Source organism: Sciurus vulgaris (genome assembly GCF_902686455.1).
Source record: "Sciurus vulgaris genome assembly, chromosome: 12".
In the NCBI taxonomy this organism is placed as follows: Eukaryota; Metazoa; Chordata; class Mammalia; order Rodentia; family Sciuridae; genus Sciurus; species Sciurus vulgaris.
The window spans coordinates 57,440,341-57,459,841 of NC_136473.1; the positions used below are offsets into that span (position 1 = coordinate 57,440,341).

At 32.6% G+C, this 19,501-nt stretch overlaps 1 protein-coding gene across 13 annotated transcripts in view; it reads left to right on the forward strand.

The window, feature by feature from the left end:
- Positions 1-19,501, forward strand: part of CDC42BPA (CDC42 binding protein kinase alpha) — a 311,754-nt gene that overhangs the window by 240,139 nt on the left and 52,114 nt on the right. For 5 of the 13 annotated variants that reach the window (XM_079106616.1, XM_079106605.1, XM_079106612.1 and 2 more), the window contains 5 exons: positions 1,373-1,478; positions 1,889-2,037; positions 4,304-4,395; positions 6,842-6,918; positions 7,985-8,032. In XM_079106616.1, coding sequence (XP_078962742.1) covers positions 1,373-1,478; positions 1,889-2,037; positions 4,304-4,395; positions 6,842-6,918; positions 7,985-8,032 — 472 coding nt within the window. Of the gene's footprint in view, positions 1-1,372; positions 1,479-1,888; positions 2,038-4,303; positions 4,396-6,841; positions 6,919-7,984; positions 8,033-17,509; positions 17,549-19,501 lie in introns of all 13 variants that reach the window. The other 8 variants (XM_079106617.1, XM_079106611.1, XM_079106607.1 and 5 more) reach the window with 3 other exon arrangements.

Below are 19,501 nucleotides of genomic sequence, written 5' to 3' on the forward strand. Positions count from 1 at the left end.
GTAATCTAAACTCTGGTGATAATTTTAACTGAATGCTTGATTTTTGATAATTTTTGATTATCAAAATTAAATTTTGATTTTTTGATAAGTTCAGCAAAATAGTTGAGGCAGAAATTAGCCTTCAGGGTATGTATTGAAGTGAGTGAGGGTTAAGTCTAGAATGATTAAGTAGCTTAATGATGGGAAGAAGAGAAGAGACAGGAAATTTCAGACTGGAGCAGCTAGGACAAGGAATTCTTTTGGATTACAGAAGGTCTGTAATGAAATTGAAACTATAAGGTGTAGTAGGGACGATAAACATTTGTACAGCAATGATAACTGTGGAATTAAGAATATATTTGAATTACTTAGTGAAAAGATGAGAGAACTCCCTCTAAAACTGTTTTTAAAAACTAAGTGGATGAGTGTGAATACATAACCAGATGGCCTGAAAGCAAGGGGCAAGAGAGAGTGTCGAGGGGAAGAGATATTTTTAAAGATCAGGGTTGGAAACAAGACACATAGCAATGATTATGGAAATGAGTTGTGTAAGACCTAGGACTCAGTGAAACTTAAATGGCGTCGAGTTGTAGCTAACCCCAGTCTTTTTTTTTTTTTTTTAAATCCTTCCCACCAGTAATTCTCTGTAGCCAAGAAAAAGCAACATGGTTTTAAGTATAAGTTGAAAATTAGTGGAAGACCTCAGCAGTAGCAGAATGTGAATTTGTGTGACATGTAAATAAAAAGCAAAGTTAGAAGAGATTATCATATAAAATTTAAAATAGCTCAGAAGTTATTTACAAGAAGTTATTTGCTTTCCAACTTTAGTAAATCAGGGCTGGGAATGTTGCTCAGTGATAGAATGCTTGCCTACTGTTTATAAGGCTCTGGACTTGATCCCCAGCACTGCCTTAAAAGAAAGGAAGGGAGGGAGGAAGGGAAGAGAAAGAAAGGGGGCTGGGAAGAGGAAGGGAGGGAGGGAACCCTGAACAAAGTTTATAGAACATAGTGACTTTACAGGTTCCTGGAAATGTGCATAAGTCAGTGTTGGATCCTAAACCAGCACTAGTTGTGACTAGTCAGTGTGGCCATTTAAATAATAATGTGATTTTCTTCATTGTTACTGTACAAGTGTCTTTCTTTGTATTTTAAATAGCTAGTCGGAACTTGAACTTTTTAAAACATCACCAGCTTTAATTTGTGTGTAACAACAGTTCATAAACCTCTTCCCATCTGTTTACAGGTCGTGGTACTGTGATAGACCATTGGAAAGAAGTTACTTAAGAATGTTGTTAAGTCTCTATCACTTCTTTATGAAACTTTAAAAGAGTATATATGTCACTGAAGTTTTTCTGTTCTGCTTTATCTCTGTGTTCATGTGTGTGTGTTTTAGGGTCAGTGATGAGAAGGATGCACGAGGGTATCTTCAGGCCTTAGCTTCTAAAATGACTGAAGAATTGGAAGCATTACGAAGTGCCAGCTTGGGTACACGAGCAACTGTAAGCTCTGCCATTTTGCATAGAGGCTTATCATTTTAGATAAAAAGGCTCAAAAAACATTATAATAAACATGATTATTTATGTCAGTTTTCTAGGCTTTAACCCACTGTAAGTTTTCATGAGCAATCAGTTAGTTCAAGTCTTTACTAGTTTAGGAAAACAACACATAACTGCTTAGCAGTATTCTATATGAATTGTCATTATTGGAAATAACTATTAAGAAACATTCATTTGTACTTGAATATTAACAGTTATTTCTGAGTTTAATGAAAATTATATTTTTGTGAATAATGTTTCTATTCTATTACAAGCAAAAAATGGTGCTTAGAAGTAGTTTTCAAATTCACTTGGATTATTAAATTTAAATGCTTAAAATAGGGAGCTAAAAACATACTCATATTACTTTATAGGATATGCCCTGGAAAATGCGTCGTTTTGCAAAACTGGATATGTCAGCTAGACTGGAATTGCAATCAGCTTTGGATGCAGAAATAAGAGCCAAACAGGCCATCCAAGAAGAACTGAATAAAGTTAAAGCATCCAATATCATAACGGAATGGTAAGATTGAAAAATCTAGTCCAGGTAGAATCATTTCTAAGGTTTTAAAAAATTATTTAGAGAAAAGTTACATGTTTACTTTCCTGCATATTGCCTTAAAAAAACAAATCAAACAAACAAAAAACAAAACCTTTTGAAGATTTGTAAAAGAATAGATGCTTTCATGTCCTGTAGGTAGTGATAAGATTTTCATACAGCCTTATTTTTCCTCTGACTTGTCCATAAAGTGGAATTAATACTATTAGATAATATTCATTGTTTTTTCCCCCTTATTTGTAAAGTTCAGTTAACTCTCAAATTTTATTCCATTAAATCTAAATTTTTCTCATGTTCAATAGTATCATATTTGCTCTTTACGCAGCAGCTCAGATCTGTAATCCTAGTGATGAGCAGTTGAGGCAGGAAGATCATAAGCTTTAGGCCCATCTCAGCAACTTAGAAAGACCCTGTCTAAAATTTAAAAAATAATAAAAAGGACTGGAAATGTAGCTCAGCAATAGAGTACCCCTAGGTTCAGTTCCAGTATTGGGGAGTGGGAGGAGAAGGAATATCATATTTGCCTGTCATAGTGGCACAAACTTATAATCACAGATACTTGGGAAGCTAAAGCAGGAGGTTCAAAAGTTCAAAGCTAGCCTGGGCAACTTAGTGAGATCCTGCCTCAAAATAAAATTTTTAAAAAGGCTGGAGGTATAGCTTAGTGGTAGAGCACTTGCCTATCATGTTTAAGACTCTTGATTCAATCCCCAGTACCACAAAGAAAAAAAATACCTTGCGTGTGTAAAATTGTGACACATGGTCAATATAATTATTTGAAAATTATGACCTCTACCCTTGGTCTTTTGCAAATAAATATCCTATTGATGTTAAATTTCATAAGGGCAGAATATCTTTTGATGATAATTATTTTTCATGTTCCTGTATTTCCTAAAAAATAGAAGCTCCCAGTCTTTGAGGGTGTTAGCTAATGAATACATTCCCTGTTATCACAACAGTAGAGCAAATCATACTCTGAATGTATAAATGATAAAATTAAAACATCACAATTGGATTGGATATAAATATGATTCCAAAATCAGTCAAGGACTGGGGATGTGGTTTAGTGGTACGGCACTTACCTATCATGTCTGAATCCTTGGGTTTGATTCTCAGTATCATAAAAAACAACAAAAAAGTATAAACTGGGCACAGTGGTTCATGCCTTTGATACCAGCAGCTCTGGCATCTGAGACAGGAGGATCACAAGTTCAAAGCCAGTCTTAGCAACTTAGCAAGGCTCTAAGCAACTTAGTGACACTGTCTGAAAATTTTTTTTAAAAAAGGGCTGGGGATGTGGCTCAGGGGTTAGTTAAAATAAAAAAAGTCAGTATAGATGATATAGAGGAGCAAAAGTTCACATTTCAAATGAAACTAGAAATACAGAAATCCTTTTGGTGCTCAGGATGCTAAAGGTTACAAAAGCATTAGAAGAACTGTAGGGCAATAAATTCACTTTTTGATGATGTGATCACAGCCTTAGACTTCAAACTGTAGCCATTAATATCTTGAATCAAATCAAAGGGCAGATACATGGCACCCCTGTTGAATTATAAACTTTTTGTTATAAATGACACACATAACTTATATTTTACTTACATGTGTTTATGTGGCATTGGAAAGAGAACAAATGTTTTTCTGGAGAATATGAATTAAATACAGCATAAAGACCTAATGAGTGTCAGTCTCTGTGTTGTAATCTAGAATATGTATACTCTTTTCTTCCTGTGCTCAGGATATCAGAGTTCACACATTAAAATGTCCATAAAACAGGTATATAAATCAAATTGACACTTATAAACTTACACATATGTTCCACTTTTATGGTTGTTTATGAATAAAGTCTAACAACTCTAAAATTAATTGATTTATAACATTTTGAACATTAGTAATTTAGCTCAGGGCCAGGAAACTTTTTCTATAAAGGACCAAATAGTAAATATTTTAGGCTTTGAGGGTTATATAGCCTCCCTCACAACTACTCAACTGTACTATTATAATGAAAGGACAGCTATAGTCAGTATTGAAATGAATGATCCTGGCTATGCTCTAGGAAGACTTAATTTATATAATAGCAGGTGACAGGCTGTATTTGTCTTGCCTAAAGTGGTTTGCAGTACTCTGATTTAGCATGACTAAAATTTAAACTAATTTAATGAGCTACATATAAGATGCATCACTAACCAGCAATAAAAATTAATGACATTTTTCCTTTTTTTGTTTATTTAAGTAAACTAAAAGATTCAGAGAAGAAGAACTTGGAACTCCTATCAGAAATTGAACAACTGATAAAGGACACTGAAGAACTTAGATCTGAAAAGGGTATGGGAATGTGTGTTTGCATCAGTCAGGACTTACTGTTTTGTCATGAATGTTTTGTATTACAGAAGAGTCAGCTTATTGTGTAGGTGGGAAAATTGTTCACTTATTCAGTTCTGGCACTCACTTATGAACATGTGCCTGTGTATATGATGCATACACATATACATTTAGGAGACTGGTCTTGAGTCATTTTGTTTTACTTACTAGGCATTGTTTTTAAGACTTTATAGTAACAGAAGCAGTCACTTTCCCATAAAGTTAACTGTACTTTCAGTGACAGGCACTATTTCACAACATTTTGGTCACTGGAAAATTATAATATACTTTATAATATTCTGAAATGTTATCATCCGAGTTAATCCAGTAGTGGCAATGTGTGTTAACATTCAGACCATAGTAAGGATACTTCAACAAGTATTTATTTGTGCCTAGAAAGTACAAAATCTTGTGGTGGAATCATTCTCAGGATAGTTGAGAAAGCAATGTATGAAATAACTAATGAGCAATCTATTTATTTGTTATCAATTGGGCAATGTAATAATGAAGAATTATTTTGATATTTCAGTGCCACCTTCTAGTTTGATGGTTATGTTGCTGACCCCATGGGATTTCCCAAAATTTATTACCATTTTCTTAAAAACATTACTTTTGCATTTGTTCCATTAATGTGGAAGCTAAGGGTGTTTGATAGTTTTATTAAACTTTCTTCCCGTAATATACATATTAAGAATATGAAGGTTTAATAAAAAGACACTCAGAGGATGTTATTTTTCTAAATAATGGGATATTTTATATGCAATTATACAAAATTCATTTTCCTAATAAAGGCTATCACTGAATACTACACTAATTAATGGGTTCATGTTAGTCCTATGGGCTTCTCTCTCATTCCCCAGTCTCATAACATACATAGAATTAAAGCTGGTTGGGTCTTTGAATCCATTTGTGAAATTGTGGAATACAGAGAGCAGTCAAATAGAGAACCTCACATGACAAAGCTGTTTAAAGTAGTTGATGTTCAATAAATTTTTGTTGGTAGAATTTGTTACTGAAAAAGTGAATAGGAACTCATATTAGGTACTTTAGTCTTTGTGCTAAAATGATAACCATGCTGGGTTTTAATTAATGAAGAGTAGAAAGAAGAAACATTATTTAATGAGGAGACAAAAAAGAATGCATAAGACCTGAATCACTTGTGACCCTAAAACCAACTTAATAAGAAAGAAACCAGTGCAGAGTATGATTTACATTAGATGACATTGATTGTATCATTTTAAAATTAGATCTAAATGTGAAAATTCTTAAATTTATTACATTGCTTTTGAAGAGATGTTAACCAAAGCTTTTTTGTTTAGATTTTGATTACTGCAAAAATAGTTTCACTGTTGTAATGTACTATATCTGCTTAAATATTATAAGGTGATATTTACTAGATGAAGACAAAGACTTTTTTTAAAAAAAAAAAATGCTTCATTTACTCCTATGTCCCCAGAATCTCGAACAGTGTCTGGTACATAATAGTCTCAACAATTATTCATTGACTGAATGAATTTATGAACATTTTGCCCTATCTGGTAATTATGGTATATTATTAGAAGGTAATATGGAAAAACACACATAAATTAGTTGATAATAGTCCCTAAGGATATAGAAGTCAAAATTGTGTGATTGTTTGTTTTTGTTTTATCCTTACTAGTACTTATCATCATTTTTATGTTATATTGTAGAGGGCTGGGGATGTGTTTTTAGTAGTAGTGTTTGCCTGGCATGCACAAGGCCCTGGATTCAACCCCCAGCACCAGGGGGAGAAAAAGGACCAAAAAAACCCACAAAAGAATTATTTTGGAAATTATGTGTTTAAAGTTAATACCATAGCCACAAGACATATGAATTTTTTAATTCATCTGAGAAAAACTGGAGTTTGGATTCATCATTCAAATAGTACCTGCAGTCAGATTGACTAACTTTTTGCATAATTAAGTACATTTGTTTTATGACTGCATTATTTTCTTAGAAATATTATATATATTTGTGTGTGTATATATATTATTTATATTTATATCTGTATGCTTAGTACGAGTATTTCAAACAGAAACCTCATTTGGTGATGTTAGCTTAGAAAAATCAGACATAAACAAGCACCTACATTCTCTCTAGTTTACCAAAAGACTTAATGTGGATTTTTAATGATGTAACAGATGGAAAAAGGAATTCCATAACATGTAACTCAAGAACAAGTATTTGATAGAAATGGATATTATTTAAGTGTTGAGTGATAGTCTTGGAAAAACTAATTTGGCTTTTTAAATATGTAGAGTTAATAACATTGATCAGCTTTGAAATATAGTATTTGTGAATAGATTTAATAGATTGATACAGGAAAGGTTATCCATAAAAATTAGTATTAATTGTTCTAGTTTTAAAAAAAGTTGCTGCTGTTTTCTAGGTATAGAGCACCAAGACTCACAGCATTCTTTCTTGGCATTTTTGAATACGCCTACCGATGCTCTGGATCAATTTGAAGTAAGTCCTAAACTTTTCAAATATCCTTTATGGTCAATTTAAAATTTACTTTGTGATTTAAAATTTACTTGCAATTAAACTGTTGTATTGCATCTCACATAAAAGGATCTAGAATCCTATAAAATAGCAACACAGGGAATTAATATGTTCTGGATTCTTACAGAAAATATAATCACACTTGTATTTAACAAAACATCCTAGAAAAGTGTAAACATTAAAGTCATTATTAGTTTTAAAAACATTTCCAACTTCCCCAAGAAATGACAAAAGCAGAAAATATTCCAACTTTTGAATAATTTTGACTCTTCTTTTTTTTTCTCCAAAGCATAGAGCCACAGTAAAAAAAATGAATGAAAATATGAAGCTCACAATAGTGTATTGGTGTTTCTTGTTCCAAATCAGTTCATTTTTTTAGGTATTTAAAGAAATGCTTCATGTTAAAAGTATTACATCCTCTGTTATATGGACTCCACAGTAATGAAATGGTGATTATATAACACTTTGTCATTCCTCACCTTATTCAAATTTTTGACTGAAAAAAAAAGTCAATATCATGTTATAAAGTACATTTTAAAGTTAAGTTAGTTATATTTTTATTTAGCAAATCAGAATCTTGTGTCTGTGTGCAAGGAGCTTTTCTAAGTACTGGAGATATAGTAGTGACCAAGAGTGACAAAAATCCCCCCTCAAAAAGGTTACTTTCTAGTGGGAAGAACCAGAAGCAGAGATTCTGTTACTTACTTTTAGTTATTATTTTCATAAGTGCTTATATTTAATTTGATTATTAATGATTTGCCATGAGCTTCATTTTATTATACTTTGGGCATGGTATATGAATTATATTTCATTCCTTTGGAAAAAGGAAAAAGAAACACTCTAAAAAGTATTTAATGGATCTCTTAAGTTTCTTGAAAACAATGACAGTGACTGCTTTTCTCATTTATTTATTTGAATTAATGTCATTTTGCCTTTCAATTGTTTTACAAAATTTTTGATTTATTATTTGTTCCTATTAAATTGCTTCATCCATATTTTCTATTTTTTTATTGCTGTATTCGTTAAATAGGATTCCTTTTCTTCTTCCTCATCCTCACTGATTGATTTTTTGGATGACGTAAGTCTTTGATTTTCAAACCAATGCATCCTTCAGTAAAAGAGATCAGTGAATTTATATAAAGAATTTGTTTAGTAATGCAGTCAGTTTTAGAAATATTACATTTGTAAATTTATCTGTGAGCCAAAATGTGCTTCCTTCTTATCTTAAATATAATGGTTAATCATTATTAAATATAAAGTAAAAAATATACTTCAAAAATGCTTTGACCATTGAAGAATCTCTATTTCCATTCTTTGTAAGAATTCTAAAGACTAGAATGCTTATTTAATTATTGTCACTGTATGTGTAAATAATTGTTTATTTTTATTTTTCATGATTTCTCTTTTACTTTCCCCTTTTGTTTTCAGCACTTTACTGTTTAATTTTTATATTGGTTAAAAATAAACCTCTGATGGTATAATCAGAAAAGAATGCCATTTCTTTTAAAGTCAAATTCTTCAATAGATTTATTGTAACACAGTAAGATGGTATAAAACTATTTTTAAAGCTGACAGAAGTTTTTCTTATGGGAGCATAATTTTAGTTAGCATCTGTACTAAATGCCTTATAAATTGACTGCATTATCATTTTCTTTCCTAAATTATTTCTATAGATTTAATAATTTAGAAGTTCCTATTGTGTATTTACAGTACTGTATGTTTTATACATTTTCTCTATTCCACATTAAATGCACAGTAATCCTGTCGTATAGCATTTTGTTATCTTGTTGAACCTTCAGACTTTGTAGAAATGAGGAAATAAAATTAATTCAAATGCAAATATTATGCATAAAACCAGAAGAAATTCTTTAAATGTATAATTCCTTATGTTTTGTTATATAGAATATCATTGTTAGTATGTAGCATAATTTTCCGTTAAAGGAACTTGTTGATCTTGATTTTTTTCAAATTATTGAACAAAAAGTGATTTTGGATAGGTTCAAAATATTTATGCCAGAGCTTACACATTTCCATTATAAGTGGAAACTCATTCCTCAGACAAAGAATTGTTCTGGCTAATTCTGTAGTGTAATCAGAAAGGTTACCATCTTGAAATACAATGGTGCAGCATGTTATAATATGCTGATCAGAATATTAAAATACTCAATATGGTATTTCCATACAGATATTACTAAGAAAGAATGAAAAGGAAATTTGAGTCAATTACTTAGTTCTTTCCTTTAGAAAATCATTTTTATTTTTCTTTCTAAGAACTCTGGCCTTCATCCTCTTCCCAACCATTTAAAAAAAAAAATCTCTGAATGTAAAACGTAGGAGCAATATGTATTTGGCAAATAAATGAGCTCTTCTCTACAGTCCATCCTTCAGAAATACCAGGTCCCTGGCTGGTTTCTGTTCTCAGACACACTTTGCCACTACCACCCCTGCCTCCAGGTGCAATGAATGAGCGCCCAAATCACCTGTTTCCCACTGTTAACTTTCCCTTAGGGAGTATCCTTTATTTTTTACCCACTATTATATAACACAGACTCAGTTTAAACATACAACTAAATTTTATGCCAGTGCAAAGGAACTCCTAGGACAAAGTAGAAAGGAGCTGTGTTCACAAAAGCTGTCAAATCTTTGATCAGCTCTTAAAATAGGTGATTTTAAAATTCCATCCTCTCATTGTTTTGATGAAGTGCATAAACTGGCTCAAGTCTTGCCTATTCCTACTTTCTAGGTATATAGTTTGGAGAATGTGAGCAATCATTTCCTTGTTTAAGGTTGCTCATTTGGCATATTGGAATAATAATGGTATTAATCTTATAAACTGGTTTAAAGAGTTTTAAAAATCTATATAATATCCTCAGTAATATTGGTATTATTTACTATTCTAAATGGGCTGGTTCCCTTCTCTTCCTCTATTCCCTTAACTTCCTTATCCATTATCTTAATTTCACTTAAATGCTTTCTTAACTCTTCACTTCTCAGCCTTTCATTCACCAACAATATGAATACTTTCCTTTGGAATTGTTGAATCCCATTGCCATGGAAAAGTATTTTTTAATCTGTCAGAGACAAAGCCTACAATAAGCTTCCATTTTAAAAAAATTCCTATTCTTAATTTATATTTTATGGCACAAATCTCTTGTTTCTTTTTCATAATTATGATCACCTTTCCCAGAGTTATCCATTTATTTCATCCTCAGTGTCATGATAGAGAGAGGTTTTGAGCAGTAGTATTCATTCTTTGGCATATGCTAGGTTCACCATCCAAGCTGTTTAGTATAAAACTCATGTTGTACAGCACCCTTTGTGTTAGCCATTTGGATTTTTAAGGAACAAATGAAATCTTGATTTTTCTTTGTTCCATATCTGGTTATATTGTCATGTATGTTGTGCTTATAATATATGATTTTCCCCTATAGTAAGTAGGTTTTGTTGCTTATTAACCTAAAATATTTTGCATCTGCTCTTTATTTTCTATTTTTTATCTTAGTGCTATAGGAAAGATTATGTTGAAGATCTAAACTCTGAATTGCATCTGGAGCTTATATATATTGAAGGGAGTAAAGTTCATATCAAGGAAAATGGGAGAAATCAAGTTTCCTTTGATATCCATATATCATTGACCTTTCTTTCTTCCCCCAGAACACTAGTGTTCTCGTTCTGCTCTCAGATTTTTCTGAACTTTACCACTGGTGCATCATCTTCAAAATTATCTTTTATTTTCTTCCTCTTTCTTTTACCTTCTTCTGCATACCTATTAGAACTATTATTATTCCTTTAATACAGTGCACATAATCACTCTTACACTTAATTTTTCCTCAGCATTTTTTACCTATTAATTAAAAATTCAAATGAATACTGAAATTGCATCAATACAGGAAAATGTTCAGAGCAGGCTGTCTTCCTTTTAAGTCACAATGTATAGTTACCTGCTTCTGTATAGGAGTAACCTTGATGGACAGGAAGGAGTGTATGTAATACCAATCACCTCATTACCTCTGGGAAAATAAGAGAGGTAACCAGGCAGAGAAAGAATGTAGGCATTTTGGCTTTCCTAGGAATAGTCACTTTTAAAGGAGAAAAGAGCCTTAGAAAATACTTAGTCCAGTGATTTTAACCATTATTTATCACAACATCTTCCCATTAGTAAGAGTGGATAGATCATTCTGCCGTTTGTTAGAGTGGTTTTTTTTACAAATCTTTTAAAATTGTAGATGGACACAATACCTTTGTTTTGTTTATTCATTTTATGTGGTGCTGAGGATCGAACCCAGTGACTCACACCTGTGAGGCAAGTGCTCTACCGCTGAGCTACAATCCCAGCCCCAAGAGCGACATTTTTTAGGGTTCTCAACCTTTGAGGAAAAACAAGTAAAGTATTGCACCTTGCATTCATTAGGACAAATAAAAAGGGGTTTGTGTTAATTTTGAAAGAAATTGAGGCAACTTTGATGAGTAATCTCCTGGATAAGGTGTTCTATATTAAGAAAGCAGTAAAAAAGATACCAAAATCCTTTCTGATGTGAAAATTGTTCTCTTACACCCTCATCTTTGCCCTCAATCCCACATATCCATTCCTGGGCTGCCTCTGTTTTGTCCATATTAGGCCAGTCTCATCCTTGAGGTAAGTAACAACAGGGTGAAGACAAGTGGAACTCAGTAGCTTGACTTTTCTCATTTCTGTCCCCCATCCCTTTCTTTCTTCCCAGTAGTAACAGATCCAGGGACCTCACACCAAGCTTATAGCAGCTTTCTACTCTATTCAGTTCATTTTCCTCTTTTTCAGGTGAATCGGAAAAACACTTGGCTTCACTTTATAAAAAGTGATACTAGTTATGGCCATATAAGTGACTTATTTGCTCTTTATATATAATACACATATTGTCATTCATTCATGTGCTAGTTTTGAGTTCTATTAAATAACAATTCTATACTCTGTTCATTTGGTCCTAGTTCACAAAAATGGAAATTGCCCACTTTACTGGCAAGTAAGAATCTGTTCAACTTGCTGTTTGCAAATTTTCTTACTCTGATACACTGAGGAAAGAGTAATCAAGGAGTTAAAGCTCTTGAATATAAAGGTCAGGCATGGAAGAGAGACTGTTTCTAGAGTCCATCTGTTTTGGTCTACCTCATATTGTTTTCCTTTCTCATACTCTGGCATATAAGAGAAAGAAATCATCTGAACTGGGAAGGTTTATGTTTTATGTTTTATGTTTTGTTTTGCAGTATTGGAGACTGGACCAATAGTTTTATGCATGGTAGGCAAGTGCTTTACCATTGATCTTTCATCCCCAGTGCCCTAAGCTTGGTTTTAACCTCATACAAAATCTTGCTCAAGTGGGGGCTGTGGCATGCACCTGTAATCCCAGTTCTTTGGGAGACTGAGAGAGGAGGAGTGCTGGCTAGAGATCAGCCAAGGCAGCATAGCAAGACCCTATCTCAAGGGAGAAAAAAAAAATTATTAAAATGTCTCAAAATAGTTAATTTCAATCAGGGTATCTCCTGCCCTTCATTCACTCATCTCTTGATTTTGCCAATGTTCTCTCCCTCAGCTTCTTTTACATTTCTCATAACCAGTCATGGGGATATGAGACTTGGAAGCACAGTTCTAGCTATATCTGGGGCAGATTGATCATAACTGAGAATCAGAAGAACACTTTTTAAAAACATTTATTGTAAAGATTTCTTTAATCCTATGACTAAAATCAGGACTGGCTCCTCCTAAAATTATGGCATTCCTAAAATTTCCTCCTTCACTTCTTATTTTTAAAACTTAGATCCATATATTCAGCATAATTCAACTTAAAAGATCTCATATTTCAGAAGATTGTCATATTTGATCCTTCCCAAATTTAGGCAATATAGGTTGAGCATCCCTTGTCCATAATACTTGGAGGTTTTTGGGGTTTTGAACTATTCACATAGAACTTTCCAACTGAACATCACTAATCTGAAAATCTCAAATCCTCTAGTACTGAAAAAGTTTCATATTTCAGATTTTCTGATTAGGGATGCTTAATCTGTACATTGTATATAATTGTGCATATTTTACTTCTTTGTTATATATCTTATAATATATTTAGACAATGGAAAGGAAACAAATACCATGACTACATAGTCCACCTCTTACTTTTTGGTATTTATTAAATAAAATCTTGGGGATTCATTAACTGAACCTATAAAACTGTTAACCAAATTTTGTGCCCCTAAGATTGATTATTTGTCTTGGTTTTTGCTTATGCACTTACCAGTATATTCAGCCTTAAAGTTCTTGTGGGCTGTTCACAGACTTAGATATTAAAAAACACTTTTTAAGGTGGTATACAATTGCACAATTAAGTCAGGGTACTGGTTTTGCAGTGTTTGCTATGAATCAAATTTTAGCATTAGTGTTTATAGAAAACCATGGTCTGGGAGGATATGTATGTGGGGAACTAGGTATATTCTTCTAATTGTATTTTAAGGAAAAGTATAATTAACCCTCCTCTGTTTGGTAAGAAATTATTGCTATTGTGATTGAGTATCATTATTATCTTTATACAATGCCAGCTTAGAAAATATGTTGTCCTTCTTACTTGAAGATAATTTTGAGAGACATTTTTGTTTTTAGTATAATGATATTTACTTTGAGATGCTCATACTCTTTTTCATGGCTTTAGCATATTCTTAGACTCTAGAAGTAGGGATGGCCAAAAGGTAAAGGTTTCTCTGTTAAACATTTTAGCACTTTTTACATGTGTAGTAGTATACCCTGCATAGAGGAAGATACAAAGATTGATGAGATGTAGAACCAGACTTCAAAATGCTTCTTTTATTGTTAGAAAAAAATTATGTAGTGATAAATAGTTTTAGTCAGCCTTTTTTTTTTTTTTTTTTTTTTTTTTTTTTTGTTCCTGTGACCAAAGACCCAACAAGAATTTTAAGGGAGAAAAGTTTACTTTGAATCTTATGACTTCAGTGGTCTCAGTCCACAGATGGTCTACTCCATTCCTTGGAACTCAAGGTGAGGCAGAACATGATGTGGAAGGAAAGCAGATGGGAACATGGCACCAGGAAGCAGAGAGACTCCACTCACCAGGGTTAAAACATATACCCCAAAGGCATGTACCCCGAGTGACCCACCTGTCCCAGTCATACACCCTACCTGCCCTTAGTTACTGCTCAGTTAATCCCTCTTAGAGGATTAATTCACTGATTGGTTAAGGCTCTCATTACCCAATCATTTCACTTCTGAACTTTCTTGCATTGTCTCCTACATGAGCTTTTGAGGGACACCTAATATCTAAACCATAACATGAACTATGCAATGTGGAAAGCAATAAATGTCATGAGAAATACCTTGATTAAGCCTTACGATGTTCGGAAGAACTCGTTCAGTATTTAATGAAAAAATTTAAATTTACAGGCTATATGCCAAACAGAATAATTATATTTCCTGTCCTTAGGAATCTGACCATCTGGTGGAAAAGACAAGTAGGTAATTACAGCACAGCATAGGAAGAAAATATGACAAAAGGGAGATCTTCAGTTGAAAAAGGAGGATACAGAAAAGCATTCTAAAAGAAATAATGCCTGAGCTGGGTCTTTACAGATGAAGATTGTAGGCAGGCATGGTACAGTGGAAGGGTCAGATTCGGAAGACAAAGAGATTTAATTCCGTTTGCTGAAAGCAAAAGGGATGAAGCAGGGATAGATGAGAAATGAGTTTGAAGACATAGAAAGGGACCAGAATCAGTATGACTATTCTGAATCATAGTGTTTAGGTTTAATCAGTCCTATCTGTAATAATTATTAAAGATTTAAGAGAGTTTTGGAAAGGTGGCAGCATCACTTTGAACAGGTTAAGTTGTAGCAGCCTAGATTGGGGCTGTGGAATGTGCTTATAGACCCAGCTTTGGCTTTGGGAAGATCACTTGAGCCTAAGAATTTGAGACCAGCCTGTGCAACACAGGGAGACCTGTTTTAAAAAATAAAAAATAATAATAATTAAAAAGTTCTTTAAAAGCTGGAGATAACTGACTTCACAAAAGGGGAGGAGGAGCAGTGACTGGAGAAAGTATCCTGTTACCAAAACTAAGGTAGTGGAGTACTCTCAGCAGGCATCCCATGTAGCAGAGATGGCTGGTTAGATCAGACAAATTGGGTGCTAGTGCCCTGATACTGAAATGATCAAAGCAGAAACCACATTGTCTTGTGTTGAGAAGTGACTTGGGAGGTTAGGAAGTGCATACCATGATATTCTACCACTTGGGGGAAAATGAATCTCACTGAGAAATTTTGAATTCTGGCTTTACCACTTAGCAGTTTTAAGACTAATTAATTTATTTTCTTCATCTTTAAAATGGAGATCATAATGCCTACCTTATTAAGTTTTATATGAGAATTAAGAGAGTTTATATAGGGAAAACATTTTAGAAAGTACTGTTTATACTCTGCTCATGGGCTTGGGTTGTGGCTCAATGGTAGAGTGCTTGCCTTAGAACTTGTGAGACACTGGGTTCTATCCTCAGCACTACCATATTAACATAAAAAATTAAAATATAAATAAGTAAAATAGAGGTATTATGTCCACCTATAACTAAAAATTTTTAAAAATATATATATACTCTGCACATGACAAAAGAAACAAAAACTTATTTTGTACAGGTTGTCTAATCCTTGTTTGCTATTAACTCTTTGAGATATAGTATCCATTCCAGTCTCTTATAAGAAAAAGTAGCTACTATTTTTACTCACCTTCAGAGTTTCTGTTACAATTGGTAATATTGAATGATGTTTCTTGTCCTTGAACTTTTAACTTTTCTCAGAAATCTGTAACTCCTGAAGACCCTATCTATAAATTTCTTCCTTTAAGTCCTTATAGAAATCTTACACATCTCTCCTATAGATTCCCATGCAAATGTTAGGTTTCTCTCTAAGATATCATCTGTCACATTGTTGCTGGCATGATGTCTTTTGTACCAGTGTGTGAATTAGTGTAACTTACTTATTTTTCAATTGTTTATAAAATCTGCATAGTACTGTAGTTTTACCCATGTTAGCATCATTTCATGCTTAAGTAGACTGAAAGTTACTTAAGGAAGACTCCTGAAATATTTATACAAATGCCTGAGTAATATATTTAGATTATATAAGGTTCTAGCTTCAAATCAACCAGCACAGTGAATTTCACTTCCTTTTTTCTTTTCTCTTGTTTTGCCCATAGTCACTTGAAAAGCTTATGGAATATTTAAGAACCCTCAACCCATGCTCTCTAATTCTGAGAATTCTACATCATCAGCTTCATTGTTATTAACATCTAAGCTCATTCTTAGATGCTGTAGAAAATGATTGAATCATATATAATACATTTGAATGACTCCTATCAAGTTGTTATTCTCAGATGATCTGGTTTAGAAATTCCCCAAGTTTTCCTATAAACATTGAATTGTTTTATTAATTAATTATTTTTTAATACATGGCAGTAGAATCTATTTTGATATATTTACTTCCCTTAACTAAATTAAATGGATATAATTTTGACTGTGAAACCAACAGTTAATCATGAAATCACATGTAACTAATAATATAACACTGAAATATATAAATTAAAAAGTGAATGGGATCTATGTATTACTCTTTGTTTTTAAAATCCATTTTGTTCACAGTATAGCATGTCATTATGGTAAATTTTCTAAAATTATCCTGTATCATCACCTGATTTAAGAATTATAGTATATTTTGTATTAGTAATGAATAATTTAAGAAATTTGTAATCTCCAATCACTATTTAGAGTTTTAACATTTTGCTTCTATACAAATAATAAAAATTCTCATAAGCCTAAATAATTGTTAAAGTTGCATTGAAAATAGGAAGATGCCTAATTAGATATGATTCATATTGGTGAAGCTCAACCATGTGTTCATCACAAAGTTTCAAAAACTTGAAAAATATTTTGAGATAATTGTTAGTTCTTGCTGATTACTTAACTCTTTAATATCAAAAAGGTGAAGGCCACTCTGACTTAGCTTGAAGTCTAGTCAGGATGGACAGGATTGTTAAAGTGACAGTTTTTGTTTTAATCCATTATCAATATTAACATATTCCCAATTAGCTATTATCATTTACAGAATCGTCTTTAAAAAAGAGGAAGAACTTGGTAGGTAAATGTGTAAGGCAAGGCTAGTTAATCAAATATTTTATTAAATGCTTGCCAGAAAAAAAATCAGAATTATTTAGATCCTTTTGTACTGTCATCTGTTTCAGTTTACTACTACTAGTCTTTCTGGAAAATAAACTGTCCATCACTTGAAGGAGTGTTATTTTGTGGTTCATTGTGCATGGGCCAGTGAAAACTTTATCCTCAATCTAATACCTGGTCTAGGCAACTGTTTCTTTACTGTCTAACCCTCTAGTTTTTCCTGAAAACACAAACTTGGAATCTGTCCAAAAAAGTGGTTCTGTATATGTGTTTACATATTGGTGTGTTAAGATAGTAGGCATTGGGAGTCTTCTCTGTGTAAATATTTGTAACGTGGTGTTCTCCTTTCTCTGTTGAAGCGCTCTCCATCCTGTACTCCAGCTAGCAAAGGCAGACGTGTAAGAGACTATTGCACTTTGTGTACCCATCCTGATGCCTTCTACCTCTCTTAGCCTTTTGCCTGTGGTTGCAGAAGCTGTGAACATTTGTGTGACGTATTATTACATTGATTGCATGCTTTTGCTGCTGCTTCTGCTCCTGCTATTGCTCTTCTGCTTTCCTGTATTTTGGGGGGTTTTTTGTTTGTTTGTTTCTCCTGTTTTGGCTTTGGCCGCAAAGCTTTTAAGAATGTTCATATAAATTTCTATAACCAAAACACTAAAATAATACCTCATTTTTGTTTTGATTAGGGGAAAAAAAAGTGATCCTAAGGAATACTTTATAAGTTAATCAAACACAAAGTAAATGAGTTTCTAAATAAGAATCTGATATAAGCAGTGATGTAGAGATTTAGATTTTGATTACATAGAAATAAAACAAATGTTATACAAAGGATTTGGGACAAATTATAGATCTTATTGGCTATCATTTTATGTAAATAAGTTTTAAAGAAATCTTGAAGTTTTTTTTTAATGTAGTTCAAAGGAATTTCCTTAAATGTACATACAGATATGAGGGAATGTTACTAATTAAAATAAATTCTTTATATTCTAAGGTAATTCCAAGATCTTAAAAATATCTGCAGCATACTTTGTATGTATAAAGCATACTATATATATATACATATATATATATACATAACTGAAGCATACTATGTATATATATATGTGTGTGTGTGATTTATATATATATATATATAAATCTTCCTGTGCTAATGCTAGCTAGCTTCATGTTTCTAAATATGAAATGGTTCTTCTACTACCCCTGTCCTACAATATTCTGATATGCCCAGACTGGGGAATCTATATGTAAAAAGGACTCAAGAGTTTTCTAAACCAGCCTTCATCCCAGCACCAGTCTCACATACATACTTCCCAGCCAGGAAGCAATAGGCTAGCTGATATGTTTGTTCAGGTTTTCTTGTTTTGTGTAAAATAGTAAAATTAAAAAGGAAAGTCAACATTAGTAGATCAACATTTAAACTTTCACCTGCCAGGTTCATGATCAACACTTTAGTAGAGTACTTGGATTTGGAAAGCTCTAGATCAGTTAATTCTCTGATTTATGGAGGAGATAGGAGGTAGTAGAGCGGCTCATTGCTCCCTGTGTTCATTCTGATGTGATGGAAGGTTGATTGTTAAACATGAATAGCACTAGTATTACATGTATTTTCAGTGTACTGTTTAATAATCAGTTTAAAAATCAGTCTGTGTTCAGTAGAACTGTGAGTTCCATTGACATTAATTATTGGTCTATGAAAAGATTGCTGGTTCAATAAATTTCTTTATTACTTTGGAGATTTGTAGAAAGCTAAAACAATTAGATGTTTGGATTTATCAAATTAATCTGAGCATATATTAATTTACTTCATATAATCCCTAGAAGGAGAGACTGAAATGTTGTGTGCCCAGTTTTATTAGGTTCAAATCATCACCTGTGAATTGAGTAAATTTATAACTGCTTTTTTTAAATAAAGTTATAATAAGATTGTTTTTCTGATTAATATGGCTTAACATCTCACTTTGCCATGCAGACTTTTGAACCCTTGACCATCCAGAACATTTCTCTAAATCATGAAATGTGGAAAAATTTTTGAGGGAAATACCTATTAGAAGGTCTCATTGTCTTTTATTATTTTTGTCTTTATTACATAGAATACAAATAAGCCACAACCAACCAAAATTCACAGACTTTAAATAAAATACAATTTTTTAAAACTGAAAATAAGCTTAATTATCTGCTTTCTCAGTAAATTTTCCTGGCTTAACTATATGACCAATAAAAATTCAACCATTGAAAATTGTAGTGTCTCTAAAGGAGATTATTGAAGAATTATGAATTATTCAGTAGTTAAATAGAAACTTCTCAATGGTTATTTTAGACAGCTTTTTTCTACGGTGACCAAAAGACCT